The 20,830-nt window shown below is 50.2% G+C and overlaps 1 protein-coding gene across 2 annotated transcripts in view; it reads left to right on the top strand.

Annotated features, from left to right (window-relative positions):
* SMYD3 (SET and MYND domain containing 3) overlaps positions 1-20,830 on the top strand; it is a 703,294-nt gene that overhangs the window by 593,453 nt on the left and 89,011 nt on the right. For both annotated transcript variants that reach the window (XM_047703851.1, XM_047703852.1), the window contains 2 exons: positions 5,339-5,426; positions 10,364-10,538. In XM_047703851.1, the coding sequence (XP_047559807.1) occupies positions 5,339-5,426; positions 10,364-10,538 (263 nt within the window). The remainder of the gene's footprint in view (positions 1-5,338; positions 5,427-10,363; positions 10,539-20,830) is intronic.

The raw sequence follows: 20,830 nt of genomic DNA, 5'->3' as shown, positions 1-20,830 counted from the left end.
TGGCATGGGGGACACAGATCCGATCGGATCATGGTCCCTCCAGAGGTTCTGAGGCTTGTTGGGGACACAGGAAAGCCGACCATCAGGGACAGCTTGGTGTCAAGAGAGGTGTGCAGAGTAGCCGCGGTGGCTCAGGACGGCTGGGTTAACTCAGAGGGCAGCATGAGACATGATTTCCTGAGGGAGGACATTCGAGGCCCGTCCCAAAGGGGCAAATGGGAGGAAGATCAAAGAAGTGAACAGAAGAGATGACCCGAGGGAAGAGCAGAGCCTGCTGTCCGGGTCCTTCCAGAATCCGAGGAGAAGGATTCTAGTTGGAGAAGGAGTGTCACGGCAGTCATAGAGCCCGGGGTGTGCCAGACTTGGGGTGGGCTTTGAGAGGACTGAATGGGGGCGAGGAAGAAGGAACCAAGTATTGAGAGAACTGACTCGAACCATGGAGAGTAGTTGGCCCCCGGCCCCTGGGGCAGGGGGGGTGGTGAGGAGAGGAGCCTAAGAGGCCAGAGAGGGAAGGGAGTGACTCAGGAGACTTATTCTTACCAAGACTGGACAGCAGCTGACAGAGGTCGGCCTCAAGTGAACTATTGCCATATTTTTTGTCTAAAACGAAGCCACGCTCTTGACAGACTTTTCAGGAGGCGCGCAAGAGAGAGGTCACCAGAGGTACAACTAATGTGGCTCTGTGCTACTTCCACCCCTGAAGTGGTCAAGTGGAAGGAATGGGGGTGGGCATCGGACCAGCTGCCTTCACGGGTTGGGGAGCTGCCGGGCAGGAGGAGGAAGGCTTGCAAAGGGACACGCAGCTAGTCAGGGCAGAGGTGCTGTCGGTGCTGGAGCCGACGTGTCCTTGCTTCTTGTCATCATTTCCTGGCGGAGTGAACTCCTCAGGAATCCCTCTGCCTGTAGTCAGAACTATTTTTATCATTTGTAGAAAACTCAACAATAGCACATCTGATTTTTAAAAAAAAGAAAAAAATATAGCTGTGCGTAAAATGAATGTTGCCACCTATCGGAAACCAATTTCAGGGCTCACCCCCTAGAGCCCCATTCTCACAGTAAAGCGGAAATTCAAAAAGGAATTTTTTCCCTAAATGACTATCCTAAATGATAGCAAGTCTCCTTGATATGCTTGGATAAGAAATCATGAAATAAGGGTATAAATTTACTACCTTTATACCCAAGGGGCTGTAGAAAAGAACACACTAATAAACTCTTACATTTGCAAATGGAAAAAAGTAGAAGATTTAAATTATGCTTCCCTACGTTGTTTCTCTGTTTATGAATGCGTGTCCTGTATATATAGGAATGCATATGTATATGAACACATACACGCAGAATCGGATGTGCCCCTTCCCGGTGAGGGGAGAGGGGAGAGAGACCCTACTGTAGGGACAGTCACAGAAGTCACAGAACAGAACAAGATAGTGGGTGGGAGCGAGGTGAATCAGGAACCCGAGGGTGCAGGGAATACGACCTCTCATATCATAGTGAGACATTGCAGGGAGTTGATGGTTTGTTGTTGTTTTATAAAGATTTATTTATTTCAGACAGAGAGGGAGAGAGGGACAGAGCACGAGCACAAGCAAGGGGGAGGGGCAGAGAGAGAAGCAGGCTCCCGGCAGAGCAGGGAGCCCGATGTAGGGCTTGATCCCTGGTCTCCGGGATCATGATCTGAGTCGAAGGCAGATGCCTAACCGACTGAGCCACCCAGGCGCCCCTCACGTTGGAGGATCTACTGCCCTTTTCCAAATGCAGGGATTAGGAAGATCATAGGAACCATGAGTTGAAGATATTTTGAAGTGACTACTTCCCAGACCTGTCTCACCCTTTGAGCAAGCCTAGGAGAGAAACAAACGCAAATAAAGTTAGTGCAAAGAGCTTGAGCCCTGAAGCCAGATGGACTTGGATTCGAATCTTGCCTCTGGCAGTTACTACAAAAGGACGTTTGTGGCACATACTTAAGGAGCAGGACAGGTATCTTTTGCCTCATTTGTCATTAGAGGTATGGATGCCCTACAAGGATGTTGTGAGGAGTAATTGAAATCCGTACAAGGGACATCCAGATCGTGACCAAAGAAATGGCAGCCTCCATCTTCCAGATCTATCCTACAGATGTTTCACTGGGCATTTGTTCCATACAGTGCTCTGTGCTAGGTATGCGGAGAGGCAGGATCAAAGCAGAGGACCTATATTTAGCTCTAACGTGTACACAAACAACAATGGAAGAACTCTGTCCACAACAGTCTCTTTGCTGTTTATGGAACATCGGGCAAGCTCCTGGCTCAGCACCGGGGCACTGGCTGTCCTCTCTGCCTGGAATTCCCATCTTCTACCCCTTGACCTCTCTCTGATCTTCTATATTATCTTCTCAGTGAGGCTTTCCCTGATCACCCTGCCTAAGACGGAACTCTCTGGGGCCAGTACTCCCTATCCCCCTTCCCTGTTTACTTGTTTTTCCTTCTGATAAATATGTATTTCATGTGTGCATGTTTTCTGTTATACCAAGCTCCTCCTATCTCTTCATTGTAAACCCTCTGATTTTTTTTTTACTGCTCTATTCTCGGTGCCTAGAAGATTGCCCCAGTAGGTACTCCGTAGATGCTTTTAGAATAGATGATCAGGTGACTTAATTTCAGCTGCAGGGAGGGGCACATGCCAAGGTCCAGTGGCCAGAAGAACAGCGGGTGTGGCATGGGCTATAGTAGTTTCCTACGGCTGCTCTAACAGATGATCACAAACTCAGTGGCTTGAAACAACACAAATTTATTCCCTTACAGTCCTGTAGGTCAGCCTGAGACAGGTCTCACTGGGTGAGAATGAGGGTCCTTGGAGGGGCTACCTTTCTTTGTAGAGTCTCCTAGCAGGCGGCAGAGGGGCAGGATTTGTTTCCTTGACTCCGCTGGATTCTGGAGGCCACCTGTTCTCCTTGGTTTGTGGGTCCCTTCCTCCATCTTCTAAGCAGACAGTGAGGTTCGGTCCTCTAGTTATATCACTGACCTCTTCTTCTGCCTCCCTCTTCCACCCTGAAAGACACTTGTGATTCCACGGGCCCCACCTGGGGAGTTCAGGACCTGCTGCTTATTCTCAGGTCAGCCGACAAGCAGTCTTAATCCCACTGGCAACCTGATTCCCCTTTGCTACGTACCCAGACCTATGTATAGGTTCTGGGGACCGGGACATGGACATCTTTGGGGGCCTGTTATCTGTCTCCTGTAGAGTCTAACAAGTGAGATGTCTTGCCTAGAGCTTGAGCGGCCAGGAGTAAAATACAAACCAGGAAGATTTCATCCTAAACAGCCATGATTGTCAAGGTTTAACACACGGGCTCTTTCTGGGCGGTGCTGGGGAGTTGCTTCGGAGTGAGGCAGTGGGATGGAGGCTTTAGGAGCTGAGTGTGGACTTAGGGAAGGCACTTAGGAGATTCATGTCTACCTTTTGAAAAGCAAGTAACTTTCATTTCCCTCTCCTGTGTATAGAAAGCTGGGTTCTTATTTAGAATGCCCCCCCAAAAGTAGGGTGTATTTATAGTGTCCGTTTAAAACCACCCTGTGGTGTTACTCATAGGCCAACCTGTAAAACCCTGCTACACACAGGCACCCTGCCTGACACGAGCGTACACGTTTCCTCGTGTGCGCACCCACTGCCTCACCCTGTTCTTGGGATCTCTTTTCCCTGGCTCTCCATGGCCCTCTTTTGTCTCTGCCCTGCCATGCCAGAGTGATCTGTATCTTGCTCCCAGGCCTGCCCTGGCAGGGGTTCTCACAGGAGTCATTGTATAAACGTCCCCTAGGAGGCATGTAAAAATCTTCAGGGAGATTGCTGCAGTTTAAAAAGTCTGCCCTCCCTCACCTTTACCGTGATTTGGCCATGATTTAATCCAACTTCCTTGGATGGTTCTTCTCCCTGAAACCCACTGAGAATTTAATGAATATTAAACACCTGGTTTTGAATGGCATCTGATGACAGTTTTTGATGCTTTGATTAGCCTCTTTAAAGCAGCGCTGTCCAATAGAACTTTTGTGATGATAGAACTGTTCTGAATCTGTGCTACCCAGTACGGTGGTTACAGCCATGCGTGGCTATGGTGCTCTTAAAATGTGGACACACAAGAAGAAGAGAGGACCTGCTTACTAAACCAGAGGACCATGCTTAATAAATGATAACTCACAGTTTTGTTTTGAATTGCTTTTTAAATTGTTGGGTATTCTCTGTTCTCCTCCTCTTCTCCTCCTCCTTCTCCTCCTTCTTCTTCATCTTCCTCCTCTCCTCCTCCCCCTCCTCCTCCTTCTTTTAAGTTTTTGCCGAAGTCACAATACGTTCACATGGGTGTAATTGTACTCCTCTTACTCTTTCCCAGATGGATTTTGATTGATAACTATGTTTTTTGATTCAAGTACCTATCTCCAAACAAATGGTTCTTTCTCTTGCCCCTCTTCCCCATCCTGATATATCTCAGCTATATTGAGATATAATCCACATATGATACAAAGCTGCCAGTTGAAGTATACAAGTATATTCACAGAGTCGTGGAACCATGTACACAGTGGATTTTACGGCATTTCCATTGGCCCGAGAAGAGGCTCCATCCCTGTTGGCAGTGCCGTCCACTTCTCCCCGCCCTTCCCCTCTGTAGCCAATGAGTAACTGACTTTCTGTCTCTGTGGATTTGCCTATTCTGAACACTTCATTTCAGTGGAATCATACAGTATGTGGTCCTTTATGACTGGCTTCTTGCACTTAGCTCGGTGTTTTTAGGGGACGTCCGCGTTTTGTTGCTTTTCACTGCCACTAATACTCCATTGTATGGATATGTCACATTTTATTTATCCATTCATTTGATGGGCATTTGGGCTGTTTCCACCTTATTTGCTAGAATTATGCTGCTGTGAACATTGATGCACAGGTTTTTGGGTGAACGTGTTTTTCTCTGTCTTGGGGATCTAAGGAGCGGAATTGTTTGATATGGTAACTCCATGTTTAACTTTTTAAGACACTGCCAGACTGTTTTTGCAAAGTGCCCGCAGCATTTCACATTGCTACCGATAACACAGGAGAGTTTGGTTTCTCCACAGCCTTGCCGACACTTGTTATTCTCGGTCTTTTCTGACATCTTTATAGCCAGGCTGGGGGGTGTGAAGTGATACCTCTCTATGGTTTTGATTTGCATTTCTGTGATGGCTAATGACATTGAGCATCTGTCCAGGTGTTTATTGGCCATTTGAATATCTTCTCTGGAGAAATACCTGTTTAGATCCTTTGCCCATCTTTTTCTCCTTTGCCCATTTTATTAATTGAATAATTTGTCTTCCTTTCTGTTCTCTTCATTTGGCCTGATCAGGATGCTGATATGCTCACTGGTGATGAGCAGGTGTGGAAGGAAGTTCAAGAATCCTTGAAAAAAATTGAAGAACTGAAGGCACATTGGAGTATCCTTTAACCAGTAGATTGAGCCATACTGTTGGGACTGTTGCTTCTTTATTGGTTGGAGCTTAGTGTTAATGAGGCCAAGTCCATGGTTTGACCTTTGCATCAGCCAGTGAGTTTCATTCTGTTTCACGGTCACAGGCTGCATCCCAAAGTCCAGCCAACAGTCTAGGTAATTGCTGGGCAGAGTATGGCAGAATCGGCATGAATACCTCACCACCATCAGATAGTAACCAAAACTCATGCCAGTAATGGGAGAGTAAGTAGTAGTCTCTAGATGGTGTACAGGCACTGTACTAGGTAACAGGTTTCTGTATTCCTTTCCTCCCACAACCTATGTCTCTAGGAAAAAATAACTTAGACTCCTTCAAAGTTAAAATCATTGACTCTCAGATTTAGAAGTTTCATATTAAATCAACCACGACTACCACGGCAGAGGGAGTTGCTGCACAGTAAATTTTCTGGGCATAAATAGTAAGGACCACAAGTGGGTCAAAGTTCAGAGTAAGGAGAGAGCACTTATGCTGGAGGTCCTCAGGGGAGGCCACACTGATGTACTGGGAGAGAGGTAGCACAAATCAGGGACAGGGTTTGAATGGGCAGAGGCTGAGAGGGAGGTCGCTTCCAGTAGGGGAGATCGCTTGAGCAAAAAACCTGACAAAGGGAAACGCCAAGGCCAGAAGAAATAGAACAAGGTAGATGAAAAAGATAGTGCCAGGTCCTTCAGATGCCTTGGGGGAAATCCGATCCCAGACAGTAAGAACATCTGCAAATGAGGTTTCTATCTACAGTGTTCTTCAAGGAGTGGTACAGAATAGAAGAGGTGGATGGACAAACTGGTCTTGTTTTTAAAGGTGAAAAAGGGATTTTCTGAAATCTGAAGCCAGTGGGTTGTTTTTTGTCTGTCTGTTGCATGGGGGGAAAGAATCTGTAGCTGATTACTAACAGAATCGAAAGGGAGCTGTGATCAGCCTAGGCTGCCTGGGTTCACCAAGAGCAAGTGAGTCCAAGAGTGGTGGATTTCTTTGGTAAAGTTTGTATGTGGATTTCTGGAAGATGCCCAGTTAAGAGCAGTCAAGAAATTGATCCTGGATGCTAGCATGGCCAAACAGCTTTCTAAATGCTTGAGTGGCTCTCCTGAGAAAATGATGCCCTGGGGTCGCTGTGACTCTGGAGTGCCCTGTTCCCACCTCGGTCCTCTCCTGCCTTTGACTCTATGCCTTGAATGGCAATGCAGAGCCCAGGGGCCCTCAGATTCCCAAAGGTTGTAGTCAGGGGAATGGCAGAGGGTGGGTGGATAGAATCCAGAGCTCAAGACCCCTGAAGGCTTGAATGATGCCTGAATCTGAACAGACGAAATTCAACAAGAATGTATATAAAATCTTCTGTTTGGGTCAGAGAGTTTAAATGTATAAATAGACCTCAAGCTTAGCAGCAGAACATGTGGAACGATTTTAGGGTTTTGGTACACAGAAAAATTTAATCAAGTTTAAGAGGATGATATAACCCCTCAAAAACCTCCTGCGATATCAGGCTGCATTAATGGAGACGAGGAAATGAGAAGGGTGATCTGTGAGTCTGATCATATCCAGAGTTCTGGGCCTGGTTGGACGTAAGGCATATTAAGAAGGATCTAGAAAAACTGAAATAAATTGTGAGACATGGGGCCAGGGTCCAAATGGAGTTTGAAACCCTGTCTGTAGGCAGGATGGGAGATACTGAGAAAATGGTCAGCTCTGGGATGGAGAGGGGGGCCTTCTTGGGCTCAAAAAACCATTCTACTGCAGAGAAATAGGCTCATTCTCTGGGCTCCCCTACCGTGGAATTGGGGCCCTGGATGACCCAGCCACAGTCAGGTCTCAGCAGGACAAGGCCTCACTGAAAATGGACTCTGCGCCAAGTGCTCTGCCGGGTACAGCCCACCTTCTGGTCCATACCACCCTGCTCTCACAACTCTCCCACAGACATCAACACCTTTTGGCACATGCATCCTGGAGGGGCATCAGAGGCACAATGGTCAACTCTGGGAGGTTAAAGAAGGTTATCATTCTGTCTGCTTCAGGGCAGCTCTCCACCCTGCTTCTCTCCAGAGCTCAGCTCCCCCCTGGAACAGAACAACTCATATGCAACACCCGGCAAATGCCAGACACTGCATTTCTGAGCAAATACAATGTCAGCATCCGCTTGGGGGAAAAGCCTCTTAGTTAAAATTATTCCATTTTTTTGCTCACTGGGGTGTTTTTATAAGAGAGGGTTGCCTCGTTTGCCAGCAGACAGTTGCCAGGGTTGCCAAGGGAAGTTGGCGTGCGGTCCCTTCCAGCTTGCCGGGGGAGAAAGTAGATGTATTCCTATCAGTGGCTGCTGTGAATATCATCACATCTGGTTTTCGTTTCTAAGGCTTGTCACCTCAAACCTCTTGCAGATGAGTCGGAGCATATATAAATGAGTAGACGAGTAGTCACGGAGGTCAAACGACACAACGGTGAAGTAAGGCGCAGTCTTGCCCCAGAAATGTCTCGTGTTGCATAAGAGACCGTCATTCCCCCTGACAGTTTGTCCAGTACCTAATCCTGGAATGAAAAGCCACAGAGGTTAGCCCGGCAATCTGTTACAGAATCAGTGCGTTGCCTGAGCTACTACTCCCCCCAACCTCTGGGGATCATTCAGTACACTTTACCCACAATGTCAGGTGACTACAAAAGAAGTCACCAACTCAATTTTTCTTCAGTAAATGCTCCTCGCCTGGGACCAGAGTCAACTCCTCAGAGACAAGACTCACCCTAAAATTACAGAGTGTGGTATATAGGAAGTGTGAAATAAAGGCGCTGGGCTGTGCGTTGTGGTGCTGACGAATCTAACCAAGGAATTCCTGCCTCAGGGGTAAGGTGCTGTGCCTCCGGGGGGGCCCCCAATGAAAAGAAACACTTTTCTCGTGAGGTTCATAAAGACGCTAGTCCCCACTGCCACAGGTGGCTTGACTGGATTATTACAAGTGCTAACGTTCTGGAAGGCAGCACCACCGGGTGGCAGGGAGGCTAGGAGGGGTGGATGTTGATGGGGGGAGATAAAGGGGAGCTGGAGCACACTGTTGGTTCAAGGTGGGGTGTGCCAAATGGGGACCAGTGAAAGACGAAGGGGCCTTTCGTCGGGGCGTGGGGGGTGGCACTGATCAGGAAGAGACTGGGTTGGGTGGTGGTGGTGAGGGGTGTGGGTAGATGGGGGTTCAGTCCACTGGACCATTTTCCTTCCCCCTAGTAGTGTTCAGAGGTCATGTGGCATTAAGGGCTCTAGCGACATCCTCAGAGCCTCAGATCTGACTGATGACAGAAGCAGCTCAGATTGAAATCCAGCTTTAGCTCCAGCCAAAGGCTCTGCCATTTCTGCTGCCTCTAAGATCTGCAACCCTTTTCGCTCTGGTGGAGTGTGGCAGGATGTGGAGTGTGCAGGTTGAAGGGGGGAGGGTGGGGGATGGGCCTGCACTTCCCCCGACACATGGCACCCCAGCAGCCGCTGCGCAGGAAGGAAGTGTGTGCAAGCCGGGTGCCCGCACTCTGGCCTTCAGCTGCGCTTCCACGGTGTTCACCTGGGCGGTGTGGGGGGCGGGTGGATTCACGGCACGGTCCACGCTCCCTACAGCACGTCCTCAGTCCTCCGACTGCCTCCAGAAGAGGGCAGGGAGGAATAGCAGTTTCAAAAAAGGCAGATCACAGGGCGCCTGGGTAGCTCATTCGTTAAGTGTATGCTGTCCACTGAGGTTATGATCTTCAGGGTCCTGGGATCAAACCCCACATTGGGCTCCCTACTCAGTGGGGAGCCTGGTTCTCCCTCTCCCTTTGTCCCTCCCGCTGCTTGTGCACTCTCTCTCTCAACTAAATAAATGAAATCTTTAAAACTAAATAAAAAAATAAAAAAGGGCGATCGCACCAGGGCTGCATGAGAGGAAGTTAGGGACTCACAGTGAATCAGAGTCAGAGTTGCTCATAAGTGAGTACTGGGTCTTTTTAAATTTTTTTTTTTTTTAAAGAGATTTACTTACTTAAGAGAGAAAGAGACTAAGGGGAGGGGCAGAGGGAGAGAGAGCATCTCCAGCAGACTCCATGCTGAGCGCAGAGCCCATCACGGGACTCGGGGCTCGATCTCATGACTGAGGTCATGACCTGAGCCCAAGTCCACACTCACACCCTTAACCAGCCCTACCACCCAGGTGCCCCTTTTTAAAGCATCCTTTCCCCCTGCCCACAGTTGATATGCCTGAGCCCTGTTCTTAATATTATCATATTATCTTCCACTTCAGAGATTCAAAATAAGAATACTTTTTCTTTTTTGGTTAAGTATAGGCCTGATCCCTTTTGCTTTATAATAATAATAATAAAAAATAGCTTTAGTAGGAGACCCGGTGGAGACGTATTTCTTCAAGTTGCTTCCCTCGTTCGTGCCTGTGGGTTGTGTACTTGGCTTCCTGTATGCCCAAGATTTGGATGACCCAGGGGCAAAAACGAGCTCCTCCATTTTAAAATGGAATCCGTCTGAAGTTTCTTCCATCTGGATCGGTTTTGTAACAGAAGCTAACACAGTACACAGGTCAGGCTGCGCTAACCTCACCGGTCATTCAGTTTCATATGCGGCTGCACTGTTTCACGACGGGCTTTAAGGAGATCCATAGAGGAGCGCAAAGAAAGCAGGGTTCTTTGGGAAGCTTAATCCCTCAAAGTACAGGCTTGCTCGGAAGACGGTTTGTTGACGTAAACAGAATTTGCTTCTCTGAGATGCCACTTAACCCGTTTTTGTTTCTCAAGTATGTTTTTAGGCAGCTCATCTGTGTGAAATAATGGGCTTCTCCTTCCCTCCTGTGCCTGGCGGCTCTTCAGGCTTGCCGAGAGTCTCATTTTCCTTGTTTTTCTGGTGGAGACAATGAATCTTTAACTAAGGTTAATAACAGAGTGGGAACAGGTGCTGGCCATGTGCCAGACCATCATCAGCGGCAACGCCGAGCGCCTTCCCGACATCAACGTCTACCAGCTGAAGGTTCTCGACTGCGCCATGGACGCCTGCATCAACCTCGGCCTGCTGGAGGAGGCCTTGTTCTACGGCATCCGGACCATGGAGCCATACCGGTGAGTCCTGGGGCCGGGCCAGAGTCGAGGCTGCAGGGCCTTCCCTGCACCAGAGGACTTATGTCCCAGAGTCACTGCGGGGACCGCGTCTTAGCGAGTGTCCCCGTTTTGTTTTTCGTTCCTGAGGTTCCGGCCGTGGGGCAGGCCCTGTGGGGGTGCAGGGGCTGCGGAGATGCGGTCTCCGTGGAGCTGCGGGTCCCGGTGTGGTGTGTGGCTTGCGGCAATGGGGCAGAGTGCAGGGCGGGGGGAGCCTCGGGTCCACAGTCGGTCCCTAGCTTGGGGAGGGGGGGCTTGTGTCATTCGCCTCTGTGGACCCGGGTGAGGACGGCCCGTCTGGGGCCCTTGGTCTGGCCGACAGATGGTGGTCTCTTCCATGTGTCAGGGCTTTGTGGTTCCTGGGGTGCCTTCGCTCGAATCAGGTGACCCCGTAACCGCCTTCTGAGGCTCGCAAGAGAGCGGGGAGGTGCCTGTGCTCAAACGTGTCGGAGTCTGGTGAAGGAGCCATTGCGGATTGTTTCTTGACCGACCGCAGCCCCTTCAGACCAGGGCTGTGTCGTCTCCTGATGCTTTTGTAACTCACGGGAGCTTTGGCGGTGCTGAGGTCGGGTGCTGGTGGGTGCGGGACCCGGTTTGCGGGGGGCCAAGAGCACGAGTTCGGAAGTCGAGACCCGTCATGCCGAGGGCAAGGGCTCAGAGTCATTCACCATCTCCCGCACGGGACAGGGTTGCTCACGGCTGGGAAGGTGCCCTGAAGCCGGGGGGACCGGGAGAGGGGCCGTTCTGGGTGGCACTGAAGACCGTGCAGGCACGATGACAGCCCTGAGGGTCTAAGCAGAGGGACAGCCCAGCCCTCAGCCTTCCCAGCGTGTGACAACAAGCAGGGGAGGGGCTTTAGTGAAGGAGGGGGCAGGGTCCGGGCTACTGCCAGTCCCCACTTGAGGACACGCCTCAGGAGGTGATGGAGGGGAAGGTGACCAGCATCAAGGGGAGAAGAACGGAAGCAAGCCCAGGAGCCCGGTGGGAAGTGAGACACGGAGCAGGAAGCCAGGCCTGGCGGGGTCCACGCAGAGAGGAGCCCGAGGACCCCACCAGCCGGCTGGGCCACAGGGGTGCACAGGCCATTCCCAGCCCCACGGTGCCCCAAGGGTGTTCTCAGTGCTTCCAGAGGTGGCTTCTTCCACTGCCATGTGGTCGGACAGCTCTGGAATCCAGACTGTGAGTCAGCTCGCGCCCAACTGAGAAGTGATTGCCTTCGGGGCTGAGACAGCAGACTTTCCCATGAGCCTGAAATGTCTGCTCAGGATGATGAATCTTGTGGGTTTTCAGAAAATAGGAACCGAGCACAAAGAGATAAGGCTTCCTTCTCTGAGCCTCGGTGTTGCAACGAGAGGCGGGTCTGGGAAGATTGGTGTCACCTCTCTGAACCCTGGGGCTGGGCCTCGGGAAGCCAAACCGCAGGCGGAGCGGGTGGACCGCAGCCAGGAGACGCGGGTCAGGCCAGCCCTCCTTCCTGCAGGCGCTCCCCCAGTCCCTCGCCCCACACTCCAGCTGGCACTGGACCTGCACCTGCTGCCCCCTCCGCCCCCTCCAGGCTGCCCTCCCAGCCTGCTCTGAGCACAGACACTCGACACGGGTCCCCCTCCTCGATAGTGCCGCTTCTGCACACAGTTTGAATCCTCTCCCCACGCCTGTCACGGCTTCTCTGAAGTGCTAACTTACCCCTGGGTGAACCGGCTGGAGTCCCAGAGGTGTTCCTTGTTGGGGCGGGGGTGGGGGGAGGCACGCCCACCAGTGTTTGGAATACATCTGGTTATATGTTCCTGGCGCTCAGCAGGTCAGTTTCTCTGGAAGGGTACCCTCCGTGCCTACGCCGGGTGACAGGTTTCCAAGCCTCCCCCAGTTTCTCTTCCCTGGAGCTTGTTAAGAAGCTGGCCCAGAGCGGTCTGTGTTTCCAGAAATCCCATCTGCACTGATTGATGCACTTGAAACGCGTGGGATCTGAGCGGTTCGCCGGCAGTGGTGTTTATTGTAGGGGAAGCAACCCAGGGAGAGGGTGGACGCTGGGGCCCTTGGCCTTTCTTCCCTTTAGTTCAGCAAAAGTGAAAACAAGGAACGAATGGGTCCGATGCTCGTTGAGCCCTTTAACAATCTGGAATCAGGAATGTGAGAGTCAGTGGTGCTTTCTGCCCCGCACGTGTTCATGGGGGAGTCTGCGCTGGGGTCCGTCAGCTGCTGACTTGGTCTCCTGGCAGGTGCGCCTTCGGTTCCCCTTTAGCCAAGGACGTGGGCAGTTAGCTTGGCAGTTAGCTCGGCGTGAGTTACTGAGAGGGGACGGGACTGCCACCTGCTCTAATGGTTTTACAGTGATAATATATACCGTTTGCCACAGCCAGATTGAGGGCGAGACTCTAGGGGTGATGTTCTCCCTCCTGACCTTGGCTCAGTTTGAACTACTGACCTTAAAGGAGAAGGCGTCTGTGTTCTGTTCTTACCCAAATCACCGCATTGCCCTCGGCTCCCTACTTTCTGCTCTGTCATTTATTTTGACTCGATAGAAGTAAATTCCCTTTATGATGCAACACAGTATTAAGATCTTTGTTTCTCGTGGTGCCTCGGTGGCTCAGTCAGTGAAGCAATCTTCCTTCAGTGAAGATCTGCCTTCGGCTCAGATCATGATCTCGAGGTCCTGGGGTAGAGCCCCGCATTGGACTCCCTGCTCAGCGGGGAGCCTGCTTCTCCCTCTCCCTCTGCCCCTCCCCCTGCTTGTCTGTACACTCTCCCTCTCTCTTTCTCATTCTCTTTTTCTCTTTCTTTCTTTCATTCTCTTAAAATCTTCCAAAAAAAGATCTTTCTGTTTCATAAAGTAGGTTGGTATTAATTCACACACAACAAAATCTATCATCTTTAGTTCCTACCGTTTCTTCTGAGAGCATCTGTGATTATGCATGCATGGTCATCTGTCCCGTGGCACTATGAACATTAAGCAGAAAGAAAGCAATTTAAAGGTATTTCATAAATTTTCATTAAAAAATGTAATTAAATAAAACCTTAACCACAAGATGAATTGAGTTGCAAAAGTTAGTTTTCCAGTCGTAATTCAGAACTCGGGAAGCATTCTTCTGCTGAAGAAGGCACTAAGATTTCTGGGAGAATCACCAAACCAGCCCTTGAAACTCTGGTTGGCCCCTAATATCACTGCTGAATGCTACACATGTGTGCAAAAATAAAAAGGAGAAAGAAACCTAAAAACAGAACTGAATATAGTTTTAAACTTAAATTATTTTGAATATAAAATCAAACTTGATTCTCTTTAGGACCCAGAGAAAGATCTAGAGAAACGGAGGCTCATTAAGGCTTTGAGGAGGACTTTGGCATATCACAGGTGGTCTGGTAGCATAACTTTTGTTCTAAGACTAGCATAAACTTCTGGGAAAGGACGTTTCCTAAAGGACACAAGTAAAAATCACCCTCATCTTTCAGTCTCCTGTTCCACTCCCTAAAGATAACCACAGCAAGTTTCTTTCCTGAGGTGTTCAGTGTGAGCCCCTAAACTTCCATTTGGAACACACTGGCTTCATTCTTTAAAGCCCCCGTTCTTCTTCTGTCTTTTCCCAGGGTTCTCCGGTGCCCAGAGACTCTTGTTTTCCCTCTCACTTCTCCTCCCCTCGAAGCTGCTCACCTGGGCTCTTCCCTTTTCCTCCCTGTCCTTTCCGTCCGTCCCTCCTCCTCTTGTTCTTGTGGAGAGACTCAGTCCCAGTCTGCATCCGCTCAGTGTGCCCAGGACAGTGGTGGGTGCAGGCGGGAGGGAGAAGCCAAGAAGTTTCCTGCGTGGGCGGAGCGGAGAAAATCCCCTGTTCTAGAACTGGCCGTTTTCACTTCACTGCAGCGCGTGGCCATCAGTCCAGACCAGCTCCTGAATAGCCGTCTTGTTCTTGGTAGCACATCTACAGAGTTTCGTCTTGGGGAATGTACCAGAGTCTGTAGACCAGTCCCTACGTTTCCATTTCCTTTTACTGTGTGAAGGAATATGCCATTAACATCCGCTTGAATCTTTGTGCACCGATGGGACCGGGTCTGTGGGGCAAACCACGTGCTAAATTCCTAAATGCCAACTCGCTGCATTTTCCCTGGAGATAACGACCCGCAGATTGTGTTTACCTTCCACCGAGATGTCACTGTCCTCAGAAGCAATGAGAGCTGGTGACATGATGTTTATTATACCTGATCTGAATTCATTTCAGAACCTAGAAGGCTCTTCCCCTTTTCCTTGACCAAAGCCCACTCTTAGAGGGGGAGGTTTGCTGGTACTGACCGGCAGCATAGTGTTTTGTGGTGACGGAAGGGACATTTTGGGGAGTGTCCTGGGAAAGAGCAGAAGAGCGTGAACTGCGAAGGGACTTGAACAGGCGGGCGCAGATCAGAGAGCGGGGAGCGGTGTGACTCCCCTTCGTGGACTAAACTGCGTGATCTCCCCTCCCTGTGGGGACTGGGGCGTAGTTGGAGAGTGGGAGCGGAAGGCGCTGGCTGGAGTATATAGGGCAGAACCTTCCCCTGCTGCCCACACAGTGTGGGACCCAGAGAACACACCAGAGCTAGGTCTCTACCCAAGAGGAGGCCTGAGCGCCTGTACTCCATGCAGTGTTCTGGTAACTTCCCTTGCTGGCCACCTGTCTTTCTGGTGAGATTTACAGAGCTTTGTCCCCCCAGTGAGTGAACGGTTGTCTTAGTCTCTGCCCGCGGATGTGGACAGTCATCCTTTGGCCACTTTATCTTTTTTTTCCCACACTGTAAATTTCCGTCAAAGTCTTTTGGGCCAAACTCCTATCCAAGAGGTTGAGCTGTGTGTTTGTGTAAAGTACTGAGTTACCTGACGGACCTAGCCAGGCCCTCTTTTCCTTTGCTACCAATTTCCAAAGACTGGGTTCTTAGCCATGGCCCCTATCTGGACACTGGGAGGGGGGTGACCACCTGTCACAGTGCACAACCTGGTCCATCAAGGCCCAAGCAGTTTTCATTTAAACTTTTTAATATCAGGCCTTTTAATTCAGTTCCCAAAGGCTCTCTTACTTCAGAGTCTAGAAATCCAACAAAGGAGACACGAAGGAGGAGGAGGAGGAGAACAGCAGGAGCCAGGACTGTGATCACCCCCACACGCAGCTGCGCACGTGGTCGTAAACCACAGACTTCGCGAGCACACCTGATGTCCTGTGCTCCTCCAGGATGGTTGACTGCAGCTAACATGAGGCTGTTGCTGGGGGTAAAGGAGAGCATTGTGGGCGGCTTCTTGGCCTGGACTTCTCTAGGGGCAGTGGAGAAGTGAACCTCTCTCCCCTGTGGTGACCCGCTCCTCTGAAAGCACCTGCTGCCCCGGCAGGCCAAGCCACCTTGCTCAGCACGCCGCTTGCGGGTTTGGGCCAAGACGTAGGTATGGGCTGGCAGTGCCAGGGGGTTCCAGCCCTGACCCCACGAGCTGTGTGGGAGTGACCTGGCTTTGTGGTCTTAGTTCTGGAAGAGGAGTCCCAGAGCCTGTGCGCTGGTGTACAGCTTTGACCCTCCAGCCCCTCCAACAAGGAGAAGGCGGGCAGCCCACGATCCTGAAGGCGGCCCCTCTCGGGCTCGCGGGTGGCACCCCAGGCCTCCGGCACTTGAACAAGTGCTCTGGACTCTGACAGAGCTCTTTGGGGACAGCAGACGGGTTTGGGACATCTGGCAGCCTCACAGACCAAGCTGTTGGTTCCTCCTCCTGCCCCATTTATGTAGGCTGTGTCCTTGTCCCCCGCCTGTCTGAATGCGTGTTCCGCAGTGACACCAGTGGGGGGCAGCCCGGAGGGAATCGGACATGTGTAGGAACCTCCGCCTCGCCTGTTTCCAAGAAGCGGAAGATGGCCTTTCAGTCATGCCTGGTAGCAGGAGACAGAATGGGATAGCACGTGGACTGCAAATGCTTACCCGTCTTCCACACTTGACAAACAGCTCACTAGGCGGCCTTCTGGAGGCACAGGATCATGTCGGGACATCTCAGCATTCTGGGTCAGGCACACACTCATTCTTGTCAACTGAAGTCTTTATTGAGACCACGACATGCTCTGTGATAACTATTGGTGAACAAGACAGACCAAACAAAGCAGCGTCCTGACTCTGGTGGAGCTTGTGGGCAGCCCTCAGTAGCCAGCTGCGTGTCGCATTTGGGTCTCTCCAGAAAGCCAGGCACTCTGAGAACCTGAGGAGGAATTCTTGAGCCGAATGAAGGCTGGCTTGATGGGACCAGTTTGAACAAGTTTTTAACAATGCTGGAGTCAGAGTCCCTTCTGTGGATCAAATACTTGGATCTCTTGGGTTTTACCTACTGACTTCCAAGATTTTGTTGACCATTCTTCTGGGTCAAAGTCTCCTCATAGAAGAGTCAGTATCTCTGGTTCGTGAATCCCTCTCTACCGTGTCCTCCAGGCTGACACCCCCAGTTAGCTCTGCCATGTCATGCTCCAGCCAAACCTGGCTGTGTTAGTTTGCCTGGGCTTCCGTAACAAAATGCCGCAGACTTGGTGGCTTAACAACAGAAATTTGTTTTCTGTCAGTTCCAGAGGCTGGAAGTCCATGTTCAGGGAGCCAGCAGGTGTGGTTTCTTGTGAGGCCTCTCTCATTGTCTCAAAGACGGGCATCTTCTCTCTGTCCTCACATGGTCCCTCCTTGGCCCACATGCAGCCCTGGTGTCCCTGTGTATCCAGATTTCCTCTTCTTTGAAGACACCAGTCATGTTGGATTAGGGTCCACCCCAGGGGCCTTATTTAACTTAATCCCTTCTTTAAAGGTCTTTACCTCCAAATATACCATCTGGGGTGCTGGTGGTTTGGGCTTTCACATAGGAATTTGGGAGGGACACAGTTCAGCTCCTAACTCTGGCTTTATGCAGCTTGGCCACTGCCTTCTGATTCTCCATCCCTGGAGAATAGCAGTTCCAAGGATCACTTCCCCTACACTTATTTTCTGTGTATCTGGACCTACTGGACATCACTTTCTGGCTTGAAAAAGGCTTTTCTTGCCTCCAGAGCTTACCGTTGAGTTGAGGAGCTCTTAGGGCACCCAGGAGCCAGTGCCAGGATGCTTGGGTCGCTAGGAGTAACTGGGGTAAACTTCCAGACTCAGCTCATGACCAGCCCAGTGCTAGTATGAAGGGTGGACACCAGTTGGTCCCCAGAAGATGACTTCTCCCAGAAGCCAGCTTTCTAGGGGACACTGAGGGGAGAATGTGGTAATTGGATTTTTTTCATGCCACTCTTTTGACGCAGCCTTAAAATCAAATGCTGAAGCTCCCAGTTACCATTATTATAAAGTCATGTATAGAATAGAGATATATTCGGGGCGCCTGGGTGGCTCAGTGGGTTAAGCCGCTGCCTTCGGCTCAGGTCATGATCCCAGGTCCTGGGTTCGAGCCCCACATCGGGCTTTCTGCTCAGCGGGGAGCCTGCTTCCTCCTCTCTCTCTGCCTGCCTCTCTGCCTACTTGTGATTTCTCTCTGTCAAATAAATAAATAAATAAAATCTTTAAAAAAAAAAAAAAAAAGAATAGAGATATATTCCTAAGAGAGAATCTGCCTAGGACACTTTCAGGTTCTTTGGCCCCATCCCAAGCTGCCCAGGTAGGTTAGATCTTAACAAAAATTGTACATGGATAGGCAGTGGTGTTGCTGGGCACCCGGGACCGAGTGGGTGGCGGTGGTAAGAAGGTGTGTTAGTATAGGTCACGTGGCTGGATACATTCTGGTCTGGGTGATCTGGAACACGATCATCTGTGTGATCATGTATAACATGATGCTATGTGCATTTTCCATTTTCCACCTTCCTTTTCTTCCCATCCCTACTTGGAACAAGATACCCATTCTTTGCTCCAAAACCCAATAGCCATGAGTCAGCCCTCTCCGTTGCTGCAGTCTTCCCTGCCTTTTGGGCCCCCGGGGCAGGCCAAGACCCAAGACGCCGATAACTTTTCTCTGGCATCATCAGAGAGTGACTATCAGAACTTCTCATTTCAAATCAGGACCAGTAATCCTGCATGACTACCACCGTCCATTGAACTTGAACCCAGGCCAACAACTGGACCAGGGTCCCATGCCTTAGAGGTGTCCCCTTCTGCCCATGGCACAGTTGTGGGTTGTAGTTCCCCTTGTACAAAACGTACATATACTGGAGTGGGCACGTCTCTGAATGGAGCTCCCTGTCGACACCACTCATGTCCAGTTTATCTGACCAGAAAAATGTGTTCTGTCTCCATGGACCACCCAGTCACTCAGCTCCCAGCTTTGGCTATCTGCTTAGAATTCTATTTTGAATTGCATTGTTAAATGCCCTTCCAGATTTGTATTCACTCATCTGCTGGGAATATCTGGGCAGACAGAGGTCCAAGGTCTGGGAAGTAGTTCCCTGATCAGCCCCGGGTTCTAGGGGAATCACCCAGGTGGCCTTGCGATCAGACTCAGCTTGTCGTCTTACCTCTGCTGGAAGTTGAAGGATAGACCTTCTGGGTCTCTTTAAAGTGATTGGCAAACCTTTATTTGAAAACAACATGTAAAATTTCCATCTGACACCACTTTTGTCCAACTGTCTTTGCCAAATCCTGTTCCTTCTCACACTCCAAGCCTCTCCTTTATCACTCAAGGTCCCAGTCCAGGACCCTGTCCTGTGAAGGTGCCAGACTCTTTAGGGCAGCGTGACTCATTCTAGCAGTTAGCCTCCTGGGAAAGGTACAGACCAGGAGAAGAGCCACCAGCACCTGCCCCCCATCTTTGGATAATTCCTCACTTAAAGCTCTTCTCCAGGGGTGCCTGGGTGGCTCAGTGGGTTAAGGCCTCTGCCTTCAGCTCAGGTCATGATCTCAGTGTCCTGGGATCGAGCCCCGCGTCGGGCTGTCTGCTCAGCAGGGAGTCTGCTTCCCTTCCTCTCTCTCTGCCTGCCTCTCTGCCTACTTGTGATCTCTGTCTGTCAAATAAATAAATAAAATCTTAAAAAAAAAACAAAAAAACTCCAAACAAACCTGAAGGGCCCCTAGCCCCATGCCCCTGCCCCCTTTGGTGGCCGTGTCCTCGGAAAACAAAAGTTGATACCTTGTAGCTTTCAGCCGGTCCACACATGTTCATGCTTCGTGAGAGTCTTCCTTTTCTTCAACTCTCACACTTCAGGTACTGATTCTAGCATCTGCATTCAAGCCCCTCTGGGCCTGTCCTTCAAGGGCATCCTCATCCTGGCTCATGTACTGTCTCTGTGCCCATTGCTAACCCTCGCTTGCCTCCCATCCGGGACAAGAACGCCAATTCCTCTTTGCTCAGAAGTCCCACAGCGTGGACCAACCCCATTCATTCCCATGCCGATGCCTACCTTGACTCTTGAGACCCTAGGCCAGGCCAGGACACAGGAAATACTTTTCCTCTGTTGTGTTTGTCTGACTCCCAAAGCCTCCTGACTTTGTCTGACTCCTAAAAGCCTCCTTGCGGAGCAGGATGAGAGCCATCGTCCACCCCTGGGGCTAGGTCACCTGCACAGGAAAACATCTAGTCTTCCGTGGTCACCAGTGGGTATAAACAAACAGCATGGGCTCTGACAAATGGCTTGTAGTCTTCCTACTTAGGAAAGCATTTCCAAAATAAAAACATTTCCCAGGGGGTTCACTTTTTTTTTTTTTTTAACTTGCACAAGCCATCACTGAGCTCTTTGACTCTCCTGACAGATAATCTTCAGTTTCTTATTACAATAGATTGTACCCTGAGCAGCAGGATATCCCATCCTAGGGAATCTTTTGGGATGCATTGAATTTGTCCTGTTGAATCAATCTCTTGCTTGGCTGCCCCTGTGGCCACATAGCTGCTCTTTTCCTTTTTCTCAACTCTTGGAAGAGATGGTACGAAAAAAAAGAAAGAATCCTATTTTCCCCTGTAGGAAGCCAGCAGAAAATCAGGTGGCCCTGAGAAATAGGAAATGGTGGCTAGAACTTTGAAAGGCTGAAAGAGAATGGACTAAAATTAGTTTGAATTTCACAGAAAGTATAGGTTTTATGCTTAAAAAACAAATTGATCAGCACACACACACATGCTGTATATCTGTGTGTTTTAAAGGACTCCCATACTGAGTTTTCAGAAATTCTCCAGGGACAGATGAATGAAGCCCAAACTGTAGGTAAAACCGTTTGGTCCACCCTCATAAATCCGATCACCGATAGACAATGGTGATGGCATTTGTAAGGAACAGTAAGTGGTCCTTGAAGGAAATGAAAGATGGGGAGTAAGTGGCCCCCAAATGATGTTC

This window comes from Lutra lutra, chromosome 15 (assembly GCF_902655055.1).
Source record: "Lutra lutra chromosome 15, mLutLut1.2, whole genome shotgun sequence".
Taxonomy (NCBI): Eukaryota; Metazoa; Chordata; class Mammalia; order Carnivora; family Mustelidae; genus Lutra; species Lutra lutra.
Note: the sequence above shows the minus strand (reverse complement) of the source record. Positions and strands in the feature narration are given on the sequence as shown.